The sequence below is a fragment of the Piliocolobus tephrosceles genome, chromosome 2 (assembly GCF_002776525.5).
Source record: "Piliocolobus tephrosceles isolate RC106 chromosome 2, ASM277652v3, whole genome shotgun sequence".
NCBI classification, from domain to species: Eukaryota; Metazoa; Chordata; class Mammalia; order Primates; family Cercopithecidae; genus Piliocolobus; species Piliocolobus tephrosceles.
Window position 1 is genome coordinate 97,439,583 of NC_045435.1, and position 21,849 is coordinate 97,461,431.

Consider the following 21,849-nt stretch of genomic DNA (forward strand, 5'->3'; position numbering starts at 1 on the left):
CCACCATGCCTGGCTAATTTTTTTTTTTTTTTTTTTTTTTTAATGGAATCTCACTCTTGTCCCCCAGGCTGGAGTGCAATTGCGCAATCTCGGCCCACTGCAACCTCTGCCCCCGGGTTCAAGCGATTCTCCTGCCTCAGCCTCCTGAGTAGCTGGGATTACAGGGGCCTGCCACCATACCCAGCTAATTTTTGTATTTTTAGTAGAGACAGGGTTTCACCATGTTGGCCAGGCTGGTCTCGAACTCCTGACCTCAGGCGATTCGCCTGCCTCAGCCTCCCAAAGTGCTGGGATTACGGGTATGAGCCACTGTGCCCGGCCTATTCTGTGCTTTTGAATAGAAAGACTCAATATTATAAAAATGTCATTGCTGGCTGGGCACAGTGGGTTATTCCTGTAATCCCAGAACTTAGGGAGGATCACTTGAGGACAGGAATTCGAGACCAGCCTGAGCAACATAGTGAGACCTCAACTCCATATTTTAAAAATTTAAAAATAAAAAATTTTGGTGCTTTCTCAATTAATCCATGTATTTACTGTGACTCAAATAAAAATACCCATCAGATTTGTTCGTTAGGTGAGGAACTTGTCAAAAATTATACGACAACCAAATGAGGAAATAAATAAGAGCCAGGAAAGCCCTGAAAAAGAAAAGCAACGAGATGAGGCTAGACCTATCAGATGATAAAAAATATTATGAAATTATAATTTGTAAAGAAATTTGGTACCCAAAGGCGAAACAGACAACTCAGTAAACCAGAATAGAAAATCAGAAATAGATCCCAATACATATCAGAATTCAGTTTATGTTTAAGGTGACATTAATTAGTAGAGAAAGGTGGTAGTAAAATTTACTACCCATTTGGGGGAAAATATAATGGGAACACTATTCCCTAAATCAAAATAAATTACAGATGGATAAAGGATATATATTAAAAATAAAACCATAAGACCATAGAGAAAAAATAAGTAAATGTATTTATAATATTATGATAGAGAATTCAGCAAATAAAATCCAGGATCCCTAAAGTAAACATTTGTGAAATGTGGCTATATAAAAATTTAGGCTCATGCATGTAATACTGACACTTTGAGAGGCTGAGGTGGGAAGACTGCTTGAGCCAAGGAGTTCAAGACCAGCCTAGGCAATATAGCAAGACCTGGTCTCTACAAGTAATTAAAAAAAAAAAAAAAATGAGTTGAGTGTGGTGGTATGCATCTGTGGTCCCAGCTACCTGGGAGGCTGAGGTGGGAGGATTGCTTGAACCCTTGAGGTTGAGGATGCAGTGAGCTGAGATTATGCCACTATATTCCAGCCAGCCTGGGTGACAGAGCAAGACTCCGTCTCAAAAAAAAAAAAAAAAAAAAAAAAAGACTTCTGTACGGTAAAGCATTCTATAAAGCAAGGTGAAAGACAAACCAATAGTAAGTGCTACTGTGTGACAGACAGACAAGCTCACCTCCTTCATCCTCAAAGACATAAAGCAACTCAATACAAAATGAGTAAGGAATATAAACCAGCAGTTTACAGACAAATAGCAATGGTTTTTAAAAGCCTCAACTTCACTCGTAAAAAGAAAAATGCCGATTGAAATAGTAAGATTTATTTCTCCTATCACATTGGCAGAAATTCACAGTTTGATAGCACCCAGTGCCAGGGAGGGTGTTGGGAAACAGTCACCCTCAGACATTATTGGTTGAGAGTGAAATTGGTGCAATTTTTGGGACGGTGATTTGGCAATGTCTTTCAAACTCCTTTGACCCAGAACTCAACCGCTTGGATTTTTAACCTACAGATCTATGCACAGAAGTCTTCCAATTTAGATAAATAAGAATGTTCAAGAAATGTGCTTTAAGACAGTCTCCTTTCCTCATTTTTGCTTTCCAATGCAATGCTCAGTGGGCCTCAAAATTTGATGTGCATAAGAATCAATTGGAGGTCTTGTTAAAACCCAGGTTGCTGGGCCCCACTTGCAGAATTTCTGATTCAGTAGGTCTAGGAAAGACCCAAGAATCTGCATTTCTAACAGCTTCTCCAGTGATGCTGATGCTGATGGTCAGGGGTTAGAACTTGAGAACAATTGCCTTAGCCTGCTGAGAGGGCCAGGGTGGGTCTCCAACCAAGAAGAAAGCCTAAAAAGGGGAGTTCCTTTGAGGAGGAGGAAGAGTAAAAGGCAAGGTGGAGAGGAGCAGAATTCCCCTCAGGACTATGGAGAGGAGGAGGTAGTTGGGGTGGGGTTGTCCAGAGAGGAATGTTTGAGCCCCCTCAGGAGCCAGGACCTTAGTCCCTATTTGCAGCCTCATCAAAGAGTCTTCCCTTCCTTCTGCACAAACAAGGATGGCTCAGAAACAGCAGGGCCCATCGTCTATGCTCAGTGGATCCACGGCTTGGAGAAGGAGAATATTAGCCACAAGCAGACAGTATGGACTGAAAATCAGACAGCTAGGTCATCCTAGACAGGTGAAGGCATCCCCATTCTTCACATAGACCTCAGAGGGGTGGGGTTGGGATGGCACACAGGAGAGTGTCTCTGCTGACTGAAGGGGAAGCTCCCATTGAGACTCAGCTGCTCGAATTTGATTGCCGGGGGCGGATTTCTTTTTAACAAATCATGTTGGAAAAACTAGATATTCATATGCAAAATAATGAAGTTGGACCCTTACTTATTATCAGACAAAATTTATAAATGGATTAAAGACCTAAACATAAGAGCTAAAACTATGAAACTCTTAGATGAAAAATAACTTGAAGCTCCTTGCACTTGAGAGTCATGAATGGAATAAAATTCTTACCCATCTGCAACAAAATAAGAAATGTATTTGGTCTTCGTCCCTACTTTCTTGCTCAGAGTTCCTTTGGAATTTCCCTTGGAGTTTCCTGAGTATAGGATTTATCCTTCAGGAGCCCCTTACAATCACACCTGAGTCTATGCTATTATAATGAAGTGATTAAGGGTGGGGCCCTTAGCCTCAGAATGAGGTTGGTCACCAGAAAGACCAAGGGATTAGAAGGCTAGAACTTTCGATTCTACCCATCAACCTCCAGGAGCGGGAAGGGGTCTAGAGATTAAGCTCTACAGAAACTCCTGAATGAGAAGACGAGCTTCCAGGCTGGTGAACACGTCCACATACCAAGAGGGAAGCACACCTCAGGGCTCCAGACACTTCTGAACCTTACCATCTGTTTCTGGTCGTCTGGCTCTTCGTTTGTATCTTTATAATAAACTGGTAAGTAAAGCACCCCCCTGAGTTCTGTGAGCCATTCCAGCAAATTATTGAACCTTAGGAGGGGGCTGTGGGAACTCCAGCTTTATAGCTGGTTGGTCAGAAGTACAATAGGCTTGGAACTTGTGACTGGGGTCTGAGAGGAATGGTTAGTCTTGTGGGACTGAGCCCTCAAGCTGTGGGGTCTGCACTAATGCTGGGAAGTTAGTGTTCAAGTTGAATTGTTGAACACCCAGCTGGTGTCTGGAGAATCAGATAATTGGCTGTAGGTGTTGGAAAACTCTCCAGACCATCACGCTAATTTAGATGAAGAGAAATCAAACAGTTGAACCTGACCTGTGGACCCCAGATATACCTCACTGGTCTAGAGATAGATTATTGGTGAAAGGCCGAAAACACTGGCTCCTTTTTCACAGTAATGGCACTATGATTGTCATTAACTTCTCCCCTCTTTAAAAAAAAAAAAATCAGGGTAAAACTTAAAGTGAACAAATCTTCAGTAAGGAACTTGAATCTTTACATATGTATATACCTGTCCAACTGCTACACAGATCAAGATATAGAACATCTCTAGCACCCCAGAAGGCTCTTGTGCCCCTTCCCAGTCAATATCCCCAAGGCAACATTAGCTATCACTGTGCTTTAATTCACCTGTTTTAACATTTAATATAAATAAGTGGAATTATAGTTACTCCTCTTTTAAAGGTCACACCTCCCAATACTGACACAATGGCAATTAAACTTCAATCTGAGTTTTCGGGGGACATTCAAACCATAGTATTGTATGAAGCAATAGCTTGTTATTTTTCATTGTTGTGTAATATCCCATTATATGATAACAATATTCACTTACCTATTAGTGGAATTTGCATTGTTTTCAGTTATGGGCTGAAAACATACATAAAACCTCTATTAACATTCTTTTAAATGTCTCTTGGTGTGTATAAGTGCCTTGTTTCTCCTGGGTATATACTGAATAGTGGAATTATTTCCAACAGTGGAAATATTTCCAACTGTTTCCAATTATAACCCTCATTAACTCAAGTGCCCAAACCTGCCCAGTTCCCTGATTGTGTCAATTCACCCCTCATCAACAATGTACGATGGACCAGGTGTGGTGGCTCATGCTTGAAATCCCACAACTTTGGGAGGGCAAGGCGGGCAGATCACTTGAAGTTAGGAATTCGAAACCAGCCTGGCCAACATGGTGAAACCCCATCTCTACTAAAACTACAAAAATTAGCTGGGTGTGATGGCATGTGTCTGTAGTCCCAGCTACTCTGGAGGGTGAGGCAGGAAAATTGCTTGAACCCGGGAGGCAGAGGTTGCAGTGACCTGAGTCATGCCACTACACTCCAGCCTGAACAATTTACAACGGATCTGGTCAATTCTCAATTTTGTCATATTTAATATTGTTAGTTCCTTTGATATTAGCTTTACTAATGGGAATAAAGCATTAATTTTTAATTTTTAAAAATTTTGTTTAAAACTTGTGATATTTTTATTTACCTAAAATTGGTAGTTCATGGATGCTGAATGTTGGAGAAACTGTTAGGACTCTTCCAAGTATTCAGAAATTCCTTGAGGATGTGTGAGTGTGTTTCTGTCTATATATATGCCATAGCCACAGATGGATGCTGCTCCAGACCCCACCCTTATTGCTTTGGAACAGAGCTTTCTTTTCCCCATGAATAAGAAGAGTTTACTTGGGATCCCAGAGGGAGATGTTTCCCATCATCAGCAACATCTGGGGAACATCTGGCGAGTCTATCCCAGGACAGGGAGATGCTTTTCTGGAGAACACACAGCACTTATTTGATTCTTTTTATTCTCCTGTATTTTCCCCTTGTTCTCTTTTTCTCTTCCATTGGGCTCCCCACTCTAAGCACCACTCCAGCCCTCACCAGCCAACTCCCTAGCCTGATTTCTATCTTGTCTGGTTTCCCCAATATACAACCCAACAGAATGCAAACATAGGCAGCATGAGAGACCCTCATTAATTCTAGTGCCCAACTCTGCCCAGTTCCCTGATAAGCAGGCAGTATCTTCTAGAAACTGAGTCAAGGAATGTTGAAGCTGGTGAGGGTTCGCTTGTCCAATGCCTCCCTTTTACAGATTGAAAAGCTAAAGGCCAGAGAGAGAGGGGAAGGGAGAGTCAGGGACAGAAACCAAACTAGAACATCACTTCTGGGTATCATAGAAACCCCTCTTCTGCTGGAAACTTGGCCTGGAGATTAGAAGCAGGCAGGAAGGCAGGCAGTGGAACTTGGGACCAGCAATGTCTGCAGCCGGCAGCCACAGTGAAAGCACAGCTGAGGTCTGAGGTGGGTGGTGGAGGATGGGTGGCCTGGGGGGTTATCTCTCAAAGCCCTGAGAGTGGAGTCGCCTCTAGCAACAGACACCCAGCTTTGTAGCCTTTAAGCTCCTTCCTGAGCATTCTCAGCTACACCATAGCTTCAGTGTGCTAGCTGTGTATCCATCCACTGCCACCTCCAGCCCTGCCCTCTCCTTGAGCCCTAGCAACTTTACCCATTTACCAGGCACGTTTAGTTTACTCAACAAGTTCTTATCAAGCATTGGAGATAGAGCAGTGATCAAGTCCAACATTGCTCCTGCCCTCCCACTGCAAAAGGAAATGCACAAGGAAACCACACAACTGAGTGGGTGCAAGGCAGGTGCGAGGTGGGATCAGCACCTTGAAAGTTTAAAACAGGACATACTCTGAGAACTGACCACTGGCCAACAGGGCTGGAAAGCAGTCATCAGGGGTGTGAGGTGGAAATGTACAGGTGAGGCTGGGACAGAATCATACCTCATGTGTAAAATAAAACCGAATGCAGAAGGACTAATGTTACAAGCACATGAACTGGCCAGGCGCGGTGGCTCACACCTGTAATTCCAGCACTTTGGGAGGCCGAGGAGGGCGGATCACCTGAGCTCAAGAGTTCGAGACCAGCCTTGCCAACGTGGTGAAACCCCATCTCTACTAAAAATACAAAAAAACTAGCCAGAGGTGGTGCCACATGCCTGTAATCCCAGCTACTTGGGAGGCTGAGGCAGGAGAATCGCTTGAATCCAGGAGGCGGAGGTTGCAGTGAACCAAGATGGAGCCAATGCACTCCTGCCTGGGCAACAGAGTGAGACTCCATCTCGAGGGGGGAAAAAAAAAAAGTACATGAACCAACAAAACGACACATTCACACATTAATGGCATTGAAATGGTCGCGGGGGAGGGAGTGGGAAATAAGGGTATGAAGAGAGGTTGGACTGGGAAAGTGAGAAAGGGCCAGATTATTCCGGCTTTGTAGGCCCCAAGGAGTTGAGACTTCATCAGGAGGGTACTGAGAAGCCACTGGAAGCTTGGCTCCAGCTGCCCAGACACCTCCCCCGGCAGGCCCCCAGGTACACACTCAACGCATCCGGAAGGACAGGGGCCTTTATCTTCCCCCAACCTGCTTTCCTCCTATTGTTCTTCCAGGAAAGGTAAAGTGGAGCAGACCCCTGCCATTCTACATACACATCTGAGGCTGAAGAGGGGCTCTCACCATCGTCTCCACCCCAGATACCATTCAAACAGGCCAGGAGGTCACCCCCACCCCCAACCTGGAGGAAGGTAGAATGGAATCCTGAGGGCTGGGCTAGTGGCTGACAGCATTCATCTAGGACAGTCAGAAGAACCCAGAATGCAGCGGGAGCAGGACTGGGAGGGGGAGGGTCAGGCTCCCACGAAGGCTCCCTGGAGGAGGCAGTGCAAGCTGAGCCCTTAAAGGCGTTGGGATTCTGGTAAGCAGAGAGAGGGCAGGAGAGCATTCCAGTCGAGAAGACCGGCTGCAGCAAAAGCGTGAGGGTGGAAACGCTCGAGGTGTGGGTAGACCCGTACCTGCATTTGGGACGTGGGGCTGAGGGTGGGCTCCCAGGCCAGGACTTGGTTGCCGGGGCAAGTCGTACCGGGAGGGTTGGCCCCGAGTCAGGAAAGGCCTTGGCGGGAGCAGAGAAGGCAGTGGGCCATTTTAAGTGGCCAAGATCTGGCCCGGAAGAAACCAGACTTTTTATTTTTTTAAGGGAAGGTTGAGGTGGGAGTGGGGAAGCTAGTTCCAAGAACCCCTAGTTTGGAACTTCTGCAGGGAACGGTCTCTTGGCCCGTGGGCAGCGGTGAAGTTCAGGCCCACTGATTACCTCCATCCTTCCCGCTCCCCGCATCTCCGCTCCCCACACACCCCAGATTCCTCTCCAGCCCCAGTTTACTTTTCCGACGGATCTGGGGTGGGTGGTAGGTTGGGGGCGGAGGAGGGAACGTTTAGATTGGAATATAATAAACTCCCTCTAGAGGGGTGGGGGTGGAGAGCGTACGGGAGACGTCGGCTCTGCCACAGTCTCGCCCCTGGCCTTGCTCCCGGCCTCAATCTACCCATCTGTAAACTGGGGCGGTGGGGCGAGGGGGGATCTCTACTCCCGGCTCTGCCGGCTTGAGTCGTCCGAGCCTTTAGGGACGGTGCTGGAAGCGGGGCGGGGAGGGCGCTGGCGGGAGAGGGCTGGGGGCGGAGAGCGGCGGAGGCGCAGTCGCCGGGTCAGAGTCCGCAGGCAGGCCCCCAGGCCGCTGCGCCAGGCTCCAGGCGGGGGAGGAGGCGGCGCCTCCGGGGCGGGGCTGCTGGGCGGCCTGGCTGTAGGCCCGGCGTGCGTCAGCGCAGTGAGCCCAGGAGTTTTCCACTGACGAGGAGGGCGGAGCGGCGGGCGGGGCTGGGCGCAGCCAGTCTCCCGCCGCCGCCGCCGCTGCCGGACGCGCAGAGCTAGGGGCTGCTGGACCGACGGCTGCCGGGCCGAGCGCACAGAGTCGCGGCGCTGGGGGCGTCCCCCGCCGGGACGCGGGTCGCGTCGTTGTCCTCCGGGAACGTCCGGATTGCAGGTGAGCGCAGAGGGGCCTTGGGTCCGGCAGGACGGGACTTTGGGGAGGGGGCGTTCAGCGCGAGTGGCACTGCCGCTCCTGCCTCCTGCCGTTCTCTCCTCGGCACCCTGAGCGGGCGCGGGGGCGGGAGCTGCCCGGCTCTGACGGCGTGCCGCGGCCGGAGTCGGGGGCCGGGGGTCCGGCCGGCGGGAGTCGCAGGTTTTCTGCTCCCCTCCCCCGCCCACCGCGGTAACCCCGAGAGAAGTCACGGCTCCCCGAGCTCTGCGCGAGTGGGGACAGAGCCGGGCTTGCGCGCGAGCGGCGAGGCGACGGGGGCGTGCGTCCGCGGGCGAGTTTCCTTTTGACCCAGTTGCCTGAGAACTTTTCAGAAGTTCCTCGCGTGGCCGGAGCAGGTGACATTTGTCGCCTTCCTCCTCGGGCTCCCCCCTCGGGGAGGCTGCGGGAGCTGCGGCGTGTGCCGGGCGCCCCCGGCCGGCGGGGGTCAGAGAGGGAGTGGAGGGATGAGCGAACAGGGAGGCGCGGTGAGTCACGGACCCCGGGAGGGAGGGATTGTGTCGTAGGCTCACCTGTTTGTCAGTCGCCGTCACTCTCAGAGGCCACTGCTGTGAGTCACGGGCGCAGCTACACCGGCCACCCGCAGGCACACGTAGACTCTCTCCCACGCACTTCTCCTCCTTCCGCAGCACGTACTTCCTCCCCTTCCTCAGTTTCTCCTCCCCGGGGCTCATTCACAGGCACGCACTGTGGAGATGCCCACACCACAGCCATAGTCACACACTTAGTCACTCCCGCTCCTGGCACAATCACACACAGCCGTAGCCCACACTCCTGACACCAGAGAGTCCCTCCCCGTCTCCTGCTGCCCACCCAGCACCTCCACCCAGAAGTCTCAATCCTTTTGGAGAGTAACTCATCACCTCCCCCGACCCAAATCCTTGACAGCCCTGCCCTCTTCTTTCTCCACATCCCGGTATCTGCCTTTCTCCTGTGCCCTTGACCTGTCCTCTCACCTGGCCCTGGCAGCACCTCCAACCGGTCACACCCCCTCCACTCCCGGTGCTGAGCCACGTTTTTAAAATGCAAATCTGGCATTGTCACTCCCTAGTTAAGCCCTCTGTGGCTTGCCGTGCCCTCGAGCTAAAGCCTGCCCTGGAGCCCAGGATCAGCCTGGCGGGCTGCCCCTCCTCCGATCACACTCTCCTGGTCCCTCCTCCTGTTCCTTACCCATGCAGAGCCCCTAACTGGAACTCTGCCTACTTTCCTTCCTCAAAGAGACCTACTTTCACCCCAGCCGTACCCTGTCCCACCCTTCAGACCCTCCATCCCAGCACCCCACTCTGTTTGTCCTCCCTGCTCAACTCAGAGCTTCAGGAGGGCAGCAGTTGTGTAAGTCTTGCTCCCTGCATGCGGGAGTGCCTGCCAAAGTGCTTGGCACGTATGTGAGCTTGGTGCGTATTTGTTGAATGAATGAATGAGAGAGGGAAGAAGGACCCTCTTAGGTGGAGGAAGCAGTCATTGTCAGGTGCAATGTCCCTTCTACAGGAACAAGTGCCTCATGTAGCCAGCATACATTTGGCACCTATCCAGTGCCAGGTCCTGAAGGCCAAAGCCGAGGAGCCATCCCCTCCCCCAGCTCTCCTTCAGAGGGGTGCTTGGGGAGGAGGTGCCAAGGCTTTCGGTCTGTCCTCTCTGGGCCACCCAGGCTGGTTTTTCAGTGGGGACTAGAGGTGCTGGGAGGTGCCCTCCCCTTCTCCCAGGAAGTTGTTCCTGAGGGACAGGGGTCATGTGACCCCAAGTGTTTTGGGGGGACTGGCCAAGGCCTGGGGCTCAGAGGTTAAAGGACACATTCTTCAGATTCCTGAAGGGGGATGGAGGCAGCTAAAGGTGCCCCCTCCCTAAGACTGGCTTGGGCTGAGGCCTGGAGCACTGGTGGGACTGCCGAGGTGGACAGAGGAGTTGCTGTGGCTTTTTCAAGCCCCGCCCCCACTTCTCGAAAACAGCCCTTGGTTGCTTGGTGCCCAGGGGTGAGGTGGCCTTTCCTGGATTCGCATAGTGTGAGCTGAATGTGTAGATAACTGTGGCCAGTTGAGTGGGGGGTTGTCAGTGCCTGTGTGTGGTGGCAGGAGGGCTGCCCGATTGTCAGGGCTCAGATCCCAGAAGAAGCCTGGCTCTCTGATTCAGGGCCTGTCTCTGGGGTTCCTCGGCGGTGTGGTATTTCTGTCTGAGCCAGCTCCTGGGAACTGCTTTTCCTTCCTCCAGGACCCTAGGGAGGGGGCTGTGCTCACCCTGGGAACACTGCCATGGTCAGAATCTTGATTCCTGGGTAGCTGCTGAGGGCCCCTCCCCCCACCTCTGACTCACTGTCTGACACTTTTCTTAGATTCTCACTATCTTTCATTCCCTCTTGGCCTCTCCTTGTATCTGGCTCAGTCTTTTTGTCTCATCTCCTGCCTCTGCCTCTTAGCCTCTGGATTCCCACGTGGAACAGAGGAACGCGAGAACCAAGGGCACTTCCCCCGCCTCTCCAGAGGAGTATCAGGGAGGAGGTAATTTCTCATTTCATTCCCGTGCTGCAGATTTGGAAGGGATTGTTCGTCACTAGAACCTGCAGCATGACTGTAGCTTCCCTGTGTCTCTGTTTCTCTGTCTGTAGGCTTGGAGGTCATAACCGCCTCACCTTAAGTTCTCTTTCTGTGGACATCCCTTAGGCAGAGCCGCAGTGTGTGGCTGAGCCTGCTTTCCTGACATCTCTCTCCATCTGTTTCCTCTTGGGGAACTGGGGAGCCTCCTGGGATTGCGTACATTGGCACCTGCCTGCAGCCCGAGCTTCCCTCTCCTGCCCTCAGAGCCACCCCTTTTGAGCACCGTTCTTGCTTGTACCCTCTGGCACAGCTGGGGGATAGACATGTGATTCTCCTCCTGCCCCTCTTAAATTAACTGTGACAGGAGCAGGAGAAGGTCACACTGACCAGTCGCCCTCAGCAACCTCATGTGCGTAAGATTGCCTGTGCAATTGGGTCTATACCCGATATGCAGGGCTAGTCTGCTTACCTCTGGTATCATCAGGTGCCCTCTCTATGCCAGACTCTGTCCTAGACATGGGCACAGGGGGAGCCAGACAGAGATGCCCCTGAGGCAGATGCGTGAGGCAGATGAGCAATGAGGCCCCTGCAGTCTGATCAGATAACGTCTGTGATGGGGAAATACCAAAGTTTTTGGGAACTGTCTTACTTTGGGCTGCTGTAATAGAAAGTCCACAGACTGGGTGGCTTAAACAAAACATTTATTTTTCACACCTTGGAAGGTTGCAAAATCCAAGATCAAGGCTCCAGTCAGCCTGATGAAGTCCCTCTTCTTGGCTTGCAGATGCACACCTTCTTGCTGGGTCTGAGCTCACATGTTGGAGAGAGAGACCCTCTCTTTTGTGTCACTTCTTATAAAGGTGCTAATAAGGTGTCATTCATGGCCTGATTACCCCCCAAAGGCCCACCTCCAAATACCGTCACACTGGGGATTCAGTCTCAACATAAGAATTTTGATAGGATACAAATATTCAGTCCCTAGCAGAAGCGCAGAGAGGCAGGAGGAAGGAGTAGGGGATTTGGGAGGCCCCTTGAAAGATGACTTTCTGAAAGGGAATGAGGCTGGGTTTTCCAGCTTTGCAGAGGCCAGGAGGTGTGCGGGGACATGGCCATCATGGGAACTGCAAGTTCAGCTGGAGTATAGAGAGCAAGGTGGGGAGAGGGAAGCAGTGGCCAGGTCAGCTTCTGCTTCTTGAATTCTGGACTTGATCCTAATGTCAGGCTTCCCCAAGGGGAGCTGTAGAGGCTATAGAGTGGTTCTAGGTGTGGCAGTGGCAGGTAAATGTGTGGTTTAAGAAGGTCATTCTGGCTGTAGGATCAAGAATGGCTGGGGAAAGAGGGCAGGAGCAGAGGGACATGGGGTAGCCACTGTGGGGACAGAGACATGTTAAGGTTAGTGAACGTTTTAAATTGATAGTAACCTAAATAAAATGTGTAAGTATATAAATCTTATGTGTCCATAAGATGAATATTTACAATTTTAGAGTTCCATGTAACCACTATGCAGATGAACATAGAACTTTTACAGGTCCCCCAGCCCTTCCTACCCCTGACCCCAGAAAATTTCCCTCATGACTCTCTCCAGGGTGTCCTTCTCCCTCCCCTGGGGAACCACTGCTCTGACTTATATCATCACGGAGTAGTTCTGCCTTTTTTTTTGAACATTTGCATATATCTTGTGTCTGGCTTCTTTCACTCGGCATGATGTCTGTGAGATGCATCTGTGTCGTGTGCATCCAGGAGCTGGAGCTCTTTTTTTTTTTTTTCTTTTTTCAGTGTGGAATAACACATTCACTGAGCACTTACCACTAATCTAAGAACATGTGACATGTATTGATTCTTCTAAACCTCCCAACCCTATGAGGTCTTAAGACAAAGAATTGGAGGCACAGAGAGGTTAAGGAACTTGCCCAGGATTACCCAGCCAATTAATAGTGGAGCCAGAGTTCAAAAGCAGGTAGTCTGGTTCTGGAGCCGAAGTTCTTAACACTATGCCACGTGGCCTCCGTTATACCTACTGGGTCTGTCCCTGGCTTTGTGTGGATTAAATGGATTTACGTGAACTCCCAGGCATGGGGTGCCTGGATGTAGATGGAGGGAGAGAGAGGAAGGAGTTGAGGATGACTGCAGGTTTCTGGCTTGAGTGACTGGGTGGGTGGTGGGGCTGTTACTAAGATAGGGAACACAGGAAGAGGGACAGATGGCATGGGGGGTGGGGAACAGAGACAAGGGGTTCGATTTGGGGCCTGCAGAATTTTATGTTTCTAGGGGATGCCTGGGCGGAGACACCAAGTGGGCAGTGGGTCCTGGGGGATCTCAGGCTGGATGTGTGGTGAAGGAGGCATTCAGGGCCCTGTAGATGGCATCTGGAACCTGGGAAAGGATGGGGTCTGTTGGCAGGATGCAATGGGGACAGGATGTGTGGGTGTTGTCTGTCCATATGTGTGTTTCCGTGTGGTCTGTGCATGTGTGTACATGTGTGTATGCCTCGGGGTCATGAATCCCCCACCTCCTGGGAGAGCCTGCAGGTCAGCTGGGAGCTGGGTTGTTTTTGTTTGTGGTTTGACCCTGCGAGGGGGGTGCCAAGCCTGAGAAACTACCCAGGGAGAAGCCCCCGGAAACATCTGTGAGTCTTCTTCCCCCAGGCCCAGGGTGGGGGATTGGCCAGGGAGGGAGATTTTCTTGCTTCTCTCACGCTTGCCTAGGGGAGGCTGTCCCTGGGGTAAACATTATCCAGTTAGTAAGGTTGACAGCAAACCCTACAGGATTCCGGGACTTCGTAGGTGGCTGGGAAGAGGGGAAAGGAGTGCTTGGAAAGGACACCTGAGTAGAGGAGACCAAGACAGCCTTCTGGTTGGTTTTTCCTGTTCTCTCTCATTTCCTGTGATGGCAGTGGGGGAAGGGTTCCCCAGCACTGGGGCCTCGGCCTCAGCTTCAACTTCCTTTCCCTTTCCCCCTGGTGACCTCCCCGAAGGCCCAGCTGGAGCAACAGACACAAGGTAGCTGTACTCAGCGTTTGGGATTGAGTCTTCTGGGGCTTGCCAAACCTTGGGAAGGGCCATTATTCACTGAAGCATTCCAGGGAAGGAGCCCCAAGTCTCTTCTACTTGGATAAGGCCAGCCAGCTGTGGGAGTCTCTGGTTATACTTCTGCTGAAGGCTGAGACTCTCACACGGGAGACAGTGTTGTGTTGTGGTGTGCTCCATGTCACGAAGCCACAGACAGGAGAGACTTTGGACATTAGGATCAAATGAGATGTTAAAGAGACAGCCTGAGTGGCTGTGGTCACATAGGCCTGGAGGCAGGAGACTTCTTGACAGTGGAGCGGGGCTTTCTAAGGGAAAGTCTGAGAAGCTCCCACACCGGGAGGGGAAGGGCTCAGAAACTACTCCGTCTAGGAGTGGAGGCCAACGTCAAAGCCAGCCTGTTCCCCAGAATGCCTGGCTAGCCTGGAGCAAGGGCCCGCAGCCCTGCCTGTGTGCAGGGTGGCGTGCCTGTGTGGGTGTGCTGGAGGAGGAGGAGGAGGAAGGAGAGCCACCATACCATGGCCATGCGGGCTGTGCGGGCTGTAGGGCGTACACACACACACACACACACGCATACACACACACAGGCACACAGATGAGAGCTGTGTGAATCACCCAGCCTATGAGTCAGCCCCCAGGATTCCTGTTGGGGAATGAGTGAGACCAGGCTGAGGTCTGTCAGTCCATCTGTTGGTCTGTCTGCCTCCTTCCCCTGTTAGTGTGGATGCGTGTGTGTGTGTGTGTGTGTGTGTGTTGTAGGAGGTGGTGGGGAAGGTACCTAGTGCTTGGGAAGGCTTTGGGCAGAGGTGGGAGTTGGAAGCATCAGGCCGTGGATTTGAACATTAGTTTGGAGGGAGGGAGGTGCTGTGTCTTGTGCAGAGATCCTCCTGGAGACTGCCCTCCCGCACACAGAGCTCCACAGGCAGGGCTGGAGGGCCGAGGCCAGTTTCTGGGATGCCTTGGAGGGTCAGTGGGAGGGATGATGACCCTGGCTGGAAGCCCACCTGCTGTTTCCTGCCTGCCACTTAGAGCTTTCTCATTCTCACTCCAGGCTGTCTGTCCCCAGACCCCAGAGCACCTCCGGCACCACCATGACTGGGCTGTTGAAGAGGAAATTTGACCAGCTGGATGAGGACAACTCCTTGGTCTCCTCCTCCTCCTCTTCCTCTGGGTGCCAGTCTCGCTCCTGCTCCCCGAGCTCAAGCTCTTCTGTCTCCCGTGCCTGGGACTCAGAGGAGGAAGGCCCCTGGGATCAGATGCCCCTGCCTGACCGTGACTTCTGTGGCCCCAGAAGTTTCACCCGTGAGTCCTCCCTCCCCTGGGAACTCCATCCCCTGTCTTCCTTCCTGAAAGATGAAATTTAGAGGTCCTTGACAAAATGCCTTTGGCCTCTGGAGGTCATGTCCCCAAGGAGGTAGCTCTCACGAGCTGTGATATAGTGGTCACTCAGTGCCCACTGTCCAGGGGCACCTGAGCCCAGCTAATTCACCTTTGACCTTGGGAGTAATGACATCCAGGATGCAGCTCTGCAGAGTGCCCTCAGGGCCTTCCCGGTCTGGCCCCTCCCTTCTGTTCCAGTTTCGTTTCTCCAATGAGCACCCTACCCTCCTACAAAGGGAACTGGTGGAGTTCCCCGCCCGCCCCATGCTTCTCTGCCATGGGGCCTGTCAAGCTGGTCCCTCTCCTGTCAAAATGCTGTCCATTTTGCCTGAACATAGTGAAAAGGGGTTTTTACTGGTTATTTTCAAGCTTGTATAATTGTGATTCCAGACTGACGAACATGGCCCTAGAGCAGTGTTTCTGGACCTTATTTTTCATTATTGTTCCCCAGGAAGCCTATTAAGACATTTTCTCCTTAATTTCCCCCCCCACCATGAAATTTTAATACAATAGATGTGCTGTTTACCTTTTTATGTACTGTGTATATATCTGTGCATTACACATAAAAAGAATATAATTTTTAGCCCATGGAATCTAACAGTATAAACAGAAAACCTTTTAGAAGGGAATTCCCTCTGGTAGCTGGGTATAAAATTAATACAGTAAGTTGAAATATATGGAATTTCCAATATTTCACCATTACATGGTAATTTATTACGGTTCAACCTAATGAAAATACCAGTACGTAGCTTACTAATCAATAAACATTAACTTGTAAAGGGAAAGCCTTTTAAGCCTGTTGCAGAACACAGAAATCCTACAAATCAATAAAAAACAATAGGAAACTGTACAAAGGACCTGTACATGGCTAATAAATATAGGAAAGATGTTTAATCTTACAAATACTGTCATTTAAACTGGAAAATAACGATAAGCCAGTGCTGACATGGGTGTGGTGTTCAGTTTCAGCTGCTTCAGTCCCAGCCACACAGGCTCCTAAATTCACATTTCTTTTTTCAAAGTGGGCGGAGAGGGAGGGGGGGAAGGCGGGAGGCAGGAGGGCAGTCCGGCATGATCTTCCTGGAGGTATGTTGTACCTCACTGAAAACTAATTCCCAGCATCTCTGCCTGCTTTCCAGCCCTGTCTATCCTGAAGCGGGCTCGCCGGGAGCGCCCAGGCCGTGTAGCCTTTGATGGGATCACCGTCTTCTACTTCCCCCGTTGCCAGGGCTTCACCAGTGTGCCCAGCCGTGGTGGCTGTACTCTGGGTATGGCCCCTCGCCACAGTGCCTGCCGCCGCTTCTCTTTGGCTGAGTTTGCACAGGAGCAAGCCCGTGCACGGCACGAGAAGCTCCGCCAGCGCTTGAAAGAGGAGAAGTTGGAGATGCTGCAGTGGAAGGTAGAGAGAGCCCTCTCGTGGCCCACCTCCTAAGGCAGTTCCTGGAGTCCTAACCTTGAGGGGTGGGTGTACCGGGGTGGGTGCTGACTTGCTCATTATGTATATGGGGAAACAGGCCTTTGGGCCTAGTGATTGGCTTGATTGGAGTCTGTTGCCTGGGTCATCTGCAAACAGGAGGCACAGAAGAGGGCTTGTGTCTATTTGCTGCAGGGGCTGGGGGCATGATACCTGAATCTGAACTTGAACTTTTTGGAGAGGGGATGTGAAGCTGATATGAATTAGGGGGGTGCGTATCTGTCTGGTTAGGAAAGGGAGTCTGTCCATGATCTAGGGGATGCCATGAGTAGGATATCTCTGTCTTTTTTTTCCAAATGCCCCGAGGACCGTATTCTTGGCTGTCCTGTTCACTGTCACACACACAGTGCCCACCGCAGATTAAGCACGAGTCGTGGGAGGGTAAGCACGTGGGAGGGTTTGTCTAGTGACAGTAGGGCTAAGCCCATGTCCATGTCTGTGCCTCTCACATGGGGACCTCTTTCCTGTGGATGCAGCTTTCGGCAGCCGGGGTACCCAAGGCAGAGGCAGGGCTACCACCTGCGGTGGATGCTATTGATGACGCCTCTGTGGAGGAGGACTTGGCAATCGCTGTGGCAGGTGGCCGGTTGGAAGAAGTGAGCTTCCTACAGCCCTACCCAGCCCGGCGACGTCGAGCTCTGCTGAGGGCTTCGGGCGTGCGAAGGATCGATCGGGAGGAGAAGCGGGAGCTGCAGGCACTGCGCCAATCCCGGGAGGATTGTGGCTGTCACTGCGATAGGATCTGCGACCCTGAGACCTGCAGCTGCAGCCTGGCAGGCATCAAGTGTCAGGTGTGGTGGCTGGACTGGGCTGGGATGGGGAACCCGAGTGCGGGGACTTCTTTGCACTCCACAGTAATCCTCACTTGTACCTCTACTTTCTCTGCAGATGGACCACACAGCATTCCCCTGTGGCTGCTGCAGGGAGGGCTGTGAGAACCCCATAGGCCGTGTGGAATTTAATCAGGCGAGAGTTCAGACCCATTTCATCCACACACTCACCCGCCTGCAGTTGGAACAGGAGGCTGAGAGCTTTAGGGAGCTAGAGGCCCCTGCCCAGGGCAGCCCACCCAGCCCTGGTGAGCAGGCCCTGGTCCCTACTTTCCCACTGGCCAAGCCCCTGATGAACAATGAGCTGGGAGACAACAGCTGCAGCAGCGACATGACTGATTCTTCCACGGCATCTTCCTCAGCATCGGGCACTAGTGAGGCTCCTGACGGCCCCACCCACCCAGGCCTGCCTGGCCCTGGCTTCCAGCCTGGCGTTGATGATGACAGCCTGGCACGGATCCTGAGTTTCAGTGACTCTGACCTCGGCGGGGAGGAGGAGGAAGAGGAGGAAGGGAGTGTGGGGAACCTGGACAACCTCAACTGCTTCCATCCAGCTGACATCTTTGGTACTAGTGACCCTGGTGGCCTGGCCAGCTGGACCCATAGCTATTCTGGCTGTAGCTTCACATCGGGCATCCTGGATGAAAATGCCAACCTCGATGCCAGCTGCTTCCTAAATGGTGGCTTTGAAGGGTCAAGAGAAGGCAGCCTTCCTGGCAACTTAGTGCCACCCAGCATGGACGCTGGCCAGAGTAGCTCAGTGGATCTCAGCTTGTCTTCTTGTGACTCCTTTGAGTTACTCCAGGCTCTGCCAGATTATAGTCTGGGGCCTCACTACACATCACAGAAGGTGTCTGACAGCCTGGACCACATCGAGGCACCTCACTTCCCCCTGCCTGGCCTCTCTCCACCCGGGGATGCCAGCAGTTGCTTCCTGGAGTCCCTCATGGGCTTCTCCGAGCCAGTCGCCGAAGCCCTAGATCCCTTTATCGACAGCCAGTTTGAGGACACTGTCCCAGCATCTCTAATGGAGCCTGTGCTGGTGTGAGGACCAGGATGCCTTTTCCCAGCCCCAAGGGACCTGTTGCTGCTTTCTTGTAATTGTGGGGCTCCCCAGAGTCTCTGTGTAACAGTCTCCCACTGGCTGGCTCACTCACAGGTGCCATGCGCACACTCCTGGTTTTCATACAGTTCTCTGGATTTATTTATTTGTTTTAACTTTTCTGTGCTGAAGAGAGGATTGGGGGGAGGGGCTTCCCGTTTCAGCTGCCTGGACCCCAGCACCCACAGTTTGCTCTTCCATCTCCACAATGTGAGCCTGGAAGAGGAGAAAATGTGGCTCCTCTGGAGCTTGGCAGACCGCTTTTCGGTCTTTGCATGATGTTCCTTAGCCCAAAGACGGTGAGACGGCTGAAATCAGGTGGCTTCTGCCATGCTGAGCCCTAGACCCATGGGTAGCTAAATCCTCTGGACTGTGAAGACTATAATTTATTTCCATAATTTATTTGGAGATTGAGGAGGCTTTGGTTGCACCTCTCTGGCTGGTGGGTAGTGCCAGGGGTGGGGTGGGCATAGGCCCTCAAGGAGCCCCTTTTGCCTTGTAGTCCTACACCTTGCCCTGCCTGGGCTTTGGTGCAGACTGGGCGTGGATTTGAGCTCTATGATCTATGTCTGCTTCCTGGCTCCTGGATGGCTATGCAGGCAGGTGCTGGCCAAGGACATCATCTAGGCAGGGGGAGAGGCTGGGCTAACCAGCTGTGACCAAAACTCCCTTCTGCCCCACCCTGCCCCCTCCACTTCCTGCCCTCTGTTCCATCTTCCCCTTCCCCAAAGGCTGTAGCCTTTATTCCAGGCCCAGGGATGTAGGAGGGGAAAGGAGGAAACAGGAGGCCCAGAGAAGGCAAAGGGCCTACCTCGGGCACAAACCATGCCCCAGACTATTATCTCAGGGCTTTCTGGGCACTGCACTTTGGCCTGGCCCACCTGCCCATGCCCTGAGGCCAGTTGGTGAGGGGTGGCTCCTGAGGGCTTTTATACCCTTTGTTTGCTAATGTTTAATTTTGCATCCTAATTTCTACATTGTCCCTGAGTGTCAAAACTATAATTTATTCCATTTCTCTCTGTGTCTGTGCCAAGAAACGCAGGCTCTGGGCCTGCCCCCTTGCCCAGGAGGCCTTGCCAGCCTGTGTGCTTATGGGAACACCTTGTACCTGAGCTTACAGGTACCAATAAAGAGGCTTTATTTTTAACAGTGTGGTCTGTATTTCTGGGGTGGGAAGCAGGGGTACACCCTCAGGGGAATTGGGGATGGGGGACAAGCCCTGCAGAGGGCAGTATGGACACAGGCTGTGTTGGCTGGTAGGAGTAGGCACACCCAGCATATTGGGCCTCTTTCCAGGCAAGCCAGTCAAGTTGGAGGCAGGAAGCCAGCTGAGGCTGACCAGGCAGGAAAAAGAGCACTTTTTCCTTTGGATTAACCTGTTCCTCTACAGTGGTGACCTGGGGTGGTGGGGAGGAGCAGCAGCAGGGTCTTCTGACATGGGGCTATCTGCTGGGGATGGGTGAGGGCACCCTCCTTCCTACACACCCACACTGAGCTCAGGCCTTGTCCTGAGGGTGAATTCACCAACCTGGATGGAGGCAGGGCAAGGGGCTGTGCCTGTTCAAGGCCTGGTGATGGCCTTACATAGCAGCTGTGGTCCGTGAGGACTTGAGCCGGGGGGCAGCGGGAAGGGCGGGGGGGTGGGGGGAAGCTGCAGAACCTCATCCATCTGCACCAGCCAGACCTGTCTGACTTGTCCCTGGCAGCTCAGCTGGGCTGCAGGCCAGAGGAGTAGGCCACACCCTGCTCTGGGGAGCCCCAGTCTGGGGGCCTGAGAAAGGTTGACTTCCCCCTTAGGAGTGATAGTGATTTGTACAAGAGCTGGAAGGAGGAACTGCCAGAGGAGAATTGATTTGGGTTTCCTTGCTCTAATTCCCTGCCTTGGTCTGTACTGGGCTCACTCATCTCTTTGGCTTGACTGGTAAGAGCACAGAGCCAGAATGCTGGGCTTGAATCTTGGATTTTCTACGACCTAGTGAGGTGATTTATGTGAATTACCCAGGCACCTCTGTGCCTGGGTGTCCTCGATACTGCATGCAAATAGTAACACTGCTCACCTCATAAGCTTGTTTAGTTCTTATTTACAAAGCCCTTAAAGAGTGCCTGGAACATGGAAGTCCTGTGTACGTTTGCAACTTGCATCAATTTTCATGTTTCTGCCATTCTTTCTCTGTATGTTTAATCCTTTCTTTTTTGCCCGCCCTGTCACCCTTTAGGTATCTGTCTCTTGCCTCTGGACATGCATGGACGTGACCACATGGCCGTATCAGTGCCATCAGAGGACTCATGCTTTGGAATCTGGCCTGTGGTGGGGCAGTATGTCCCTGTAACCAGCTTAGCTAGGAATAGCTAGGCCTTTGTCTTCTCAGGGTAAAGTGCCCCGGTACACTGAGTTGTCCTGTCTCTTCTTCACTGGTGCCTGGAGACCCTTTTGTAGAGATTACTTCAGCATGCACAATCCAAAACCCGGGTTCTTCCAAGGGCTCTCAGGGTCACTCTGACTGGCCTGGTGGTCTGGGTGGCAGCCCTCAGCTCCAGTACTCTGGCAGGAAGCCCCAACAGGCTTCCGCCCCATGGACTCAGCCCATGGCTGGACTGAGGCCTGCCTAGTCCCATCTAGGGCCACAGGGTTCTTAGTTTTTGTTTCTTTGTTTTTAGATAAATGAAGACAATCTAGGTTTTACAGCAAAAACATGATTAATACACAATCCCTTTACAGGATCATTCTCCATATAGATAGACCTGTCAACAAACCTGTCCCAACAAAACTGGGTTGTAAAGGAGATCACAGAAAGGGGACTGGGTTTTCCCATAGGAAAGATGGTAGTAACCTGGGGAAAGCATTCCAGATCCCCAGCTTATGTCAACAAACCATGTATGTGATCAGCAGTGTGTTATAAAAACGAGGCTCAGCAGCCATCCGAGTTACACTGTTCCAAAGGGACCCTTATCTGTCCACTGTTCCCAAACCTTAGTCACTGGACAACTGCTCTTGAAAACTCTGCCCATATCTGCATTCTACTTACTCTAAATAAGTTTTCTTTAAATCAATTATATCAGTATGCTTAAAAGTTAAACCCATCCCATGGAACAGCACCTGTAAATTCCTGACTTTGCTGTGCTACTTGGTTTTCTATGTAAAAATGATGTGTAAGCACACCGTTATTAAACTTTAAAATGTTTGCTGTACATCAGTGGTAGAGAGTTGTGCCATGATTTGGGAGACAACTAATTTCCTGCCACAAATGGGGACACTAAGACCCAGAGAGGGGAAGGGACCTGGGAAGTCCACATTCAGAGATCCTAGGCTTCCTGACTGTCCTGAGG

General features: G+C 51.6%; 1 protein-coding gene across 3 annotated transcripts; it reads left to right on the plus strand.

Annotated features, from left to right (window-relative positions):
• The first annotated feature begins 7,953 nt into the window (after positions 1 to 7,953).
• Positions 7,954 to 19,669, plus strand: CSRNP1 (cysteine and serine rich nuclear protein 1). 3 transcript variants are annotated; one of them, XM_023231582.3, is made up of 5 exons: positions 7,954 to 8,128; positions 14,788 to 15,038; positions 16,256 to 16,515; positions 17,067 to 17,381; positions 17,479 to 19,669. In XM_023231582.3, exons 2-5 carry the CDS (start codon positions 14,828 to 14,830, stop codon positions 18,466 to 18,468), a joined length of 1,776 nt encoding a protein of 591 aa, XP_023087350.1. In that variant the 5' UTR covers positions 7,954 to 8,128; positions 14,788 to 14,827; the 3' UTR covers positions 18,469 to 19,669. The 3 variants fall into 3 exon arrangements, with proteins under 3 accessions (XP_023087350.1, XP_023087351.1, XP_023087349.1); XM_023231583.2 differs by having other exon boundaries at positions 14,803 to 15,038; XM_023231581.3 differs by lacking the exon at positions 7,954 to 8,128 and adding an exon at positions 13,008 to 13,709.
• The last annotated feature ends 2,180 nt before the right edge of the window (positions 19,670 to 21,849 follow it).

What these genes read in the sequence shown, in the direction of transcription:
- CSRNP1 (XM_023231581.3), top strand. Translation starts at nt 13,597, where the DNA reads ATGGCAGTGGGGGAAGGGTTCCCCAGCACTGGGGCCTCGGCCTCAGCT. An exon ending in TGGCCCCAGAAGTTTCACCC is followed by an intron (nt 15,039 to 16,255) that starts GTGAGTCCTCCC and finishes CCTGCTTTCCAG; the next exon opens with CCCTGTCTATCCTGAAGCGG. An exon ending in TGGAGATGCTGCAGTGGAAG is followed by an intron (nt 16,516 to 17,066) that starts GTAGAGAGAGCC and finishes CTGTGGATGCAG; the next exon opens with CTTTCGGCAGCCGGGGTACC.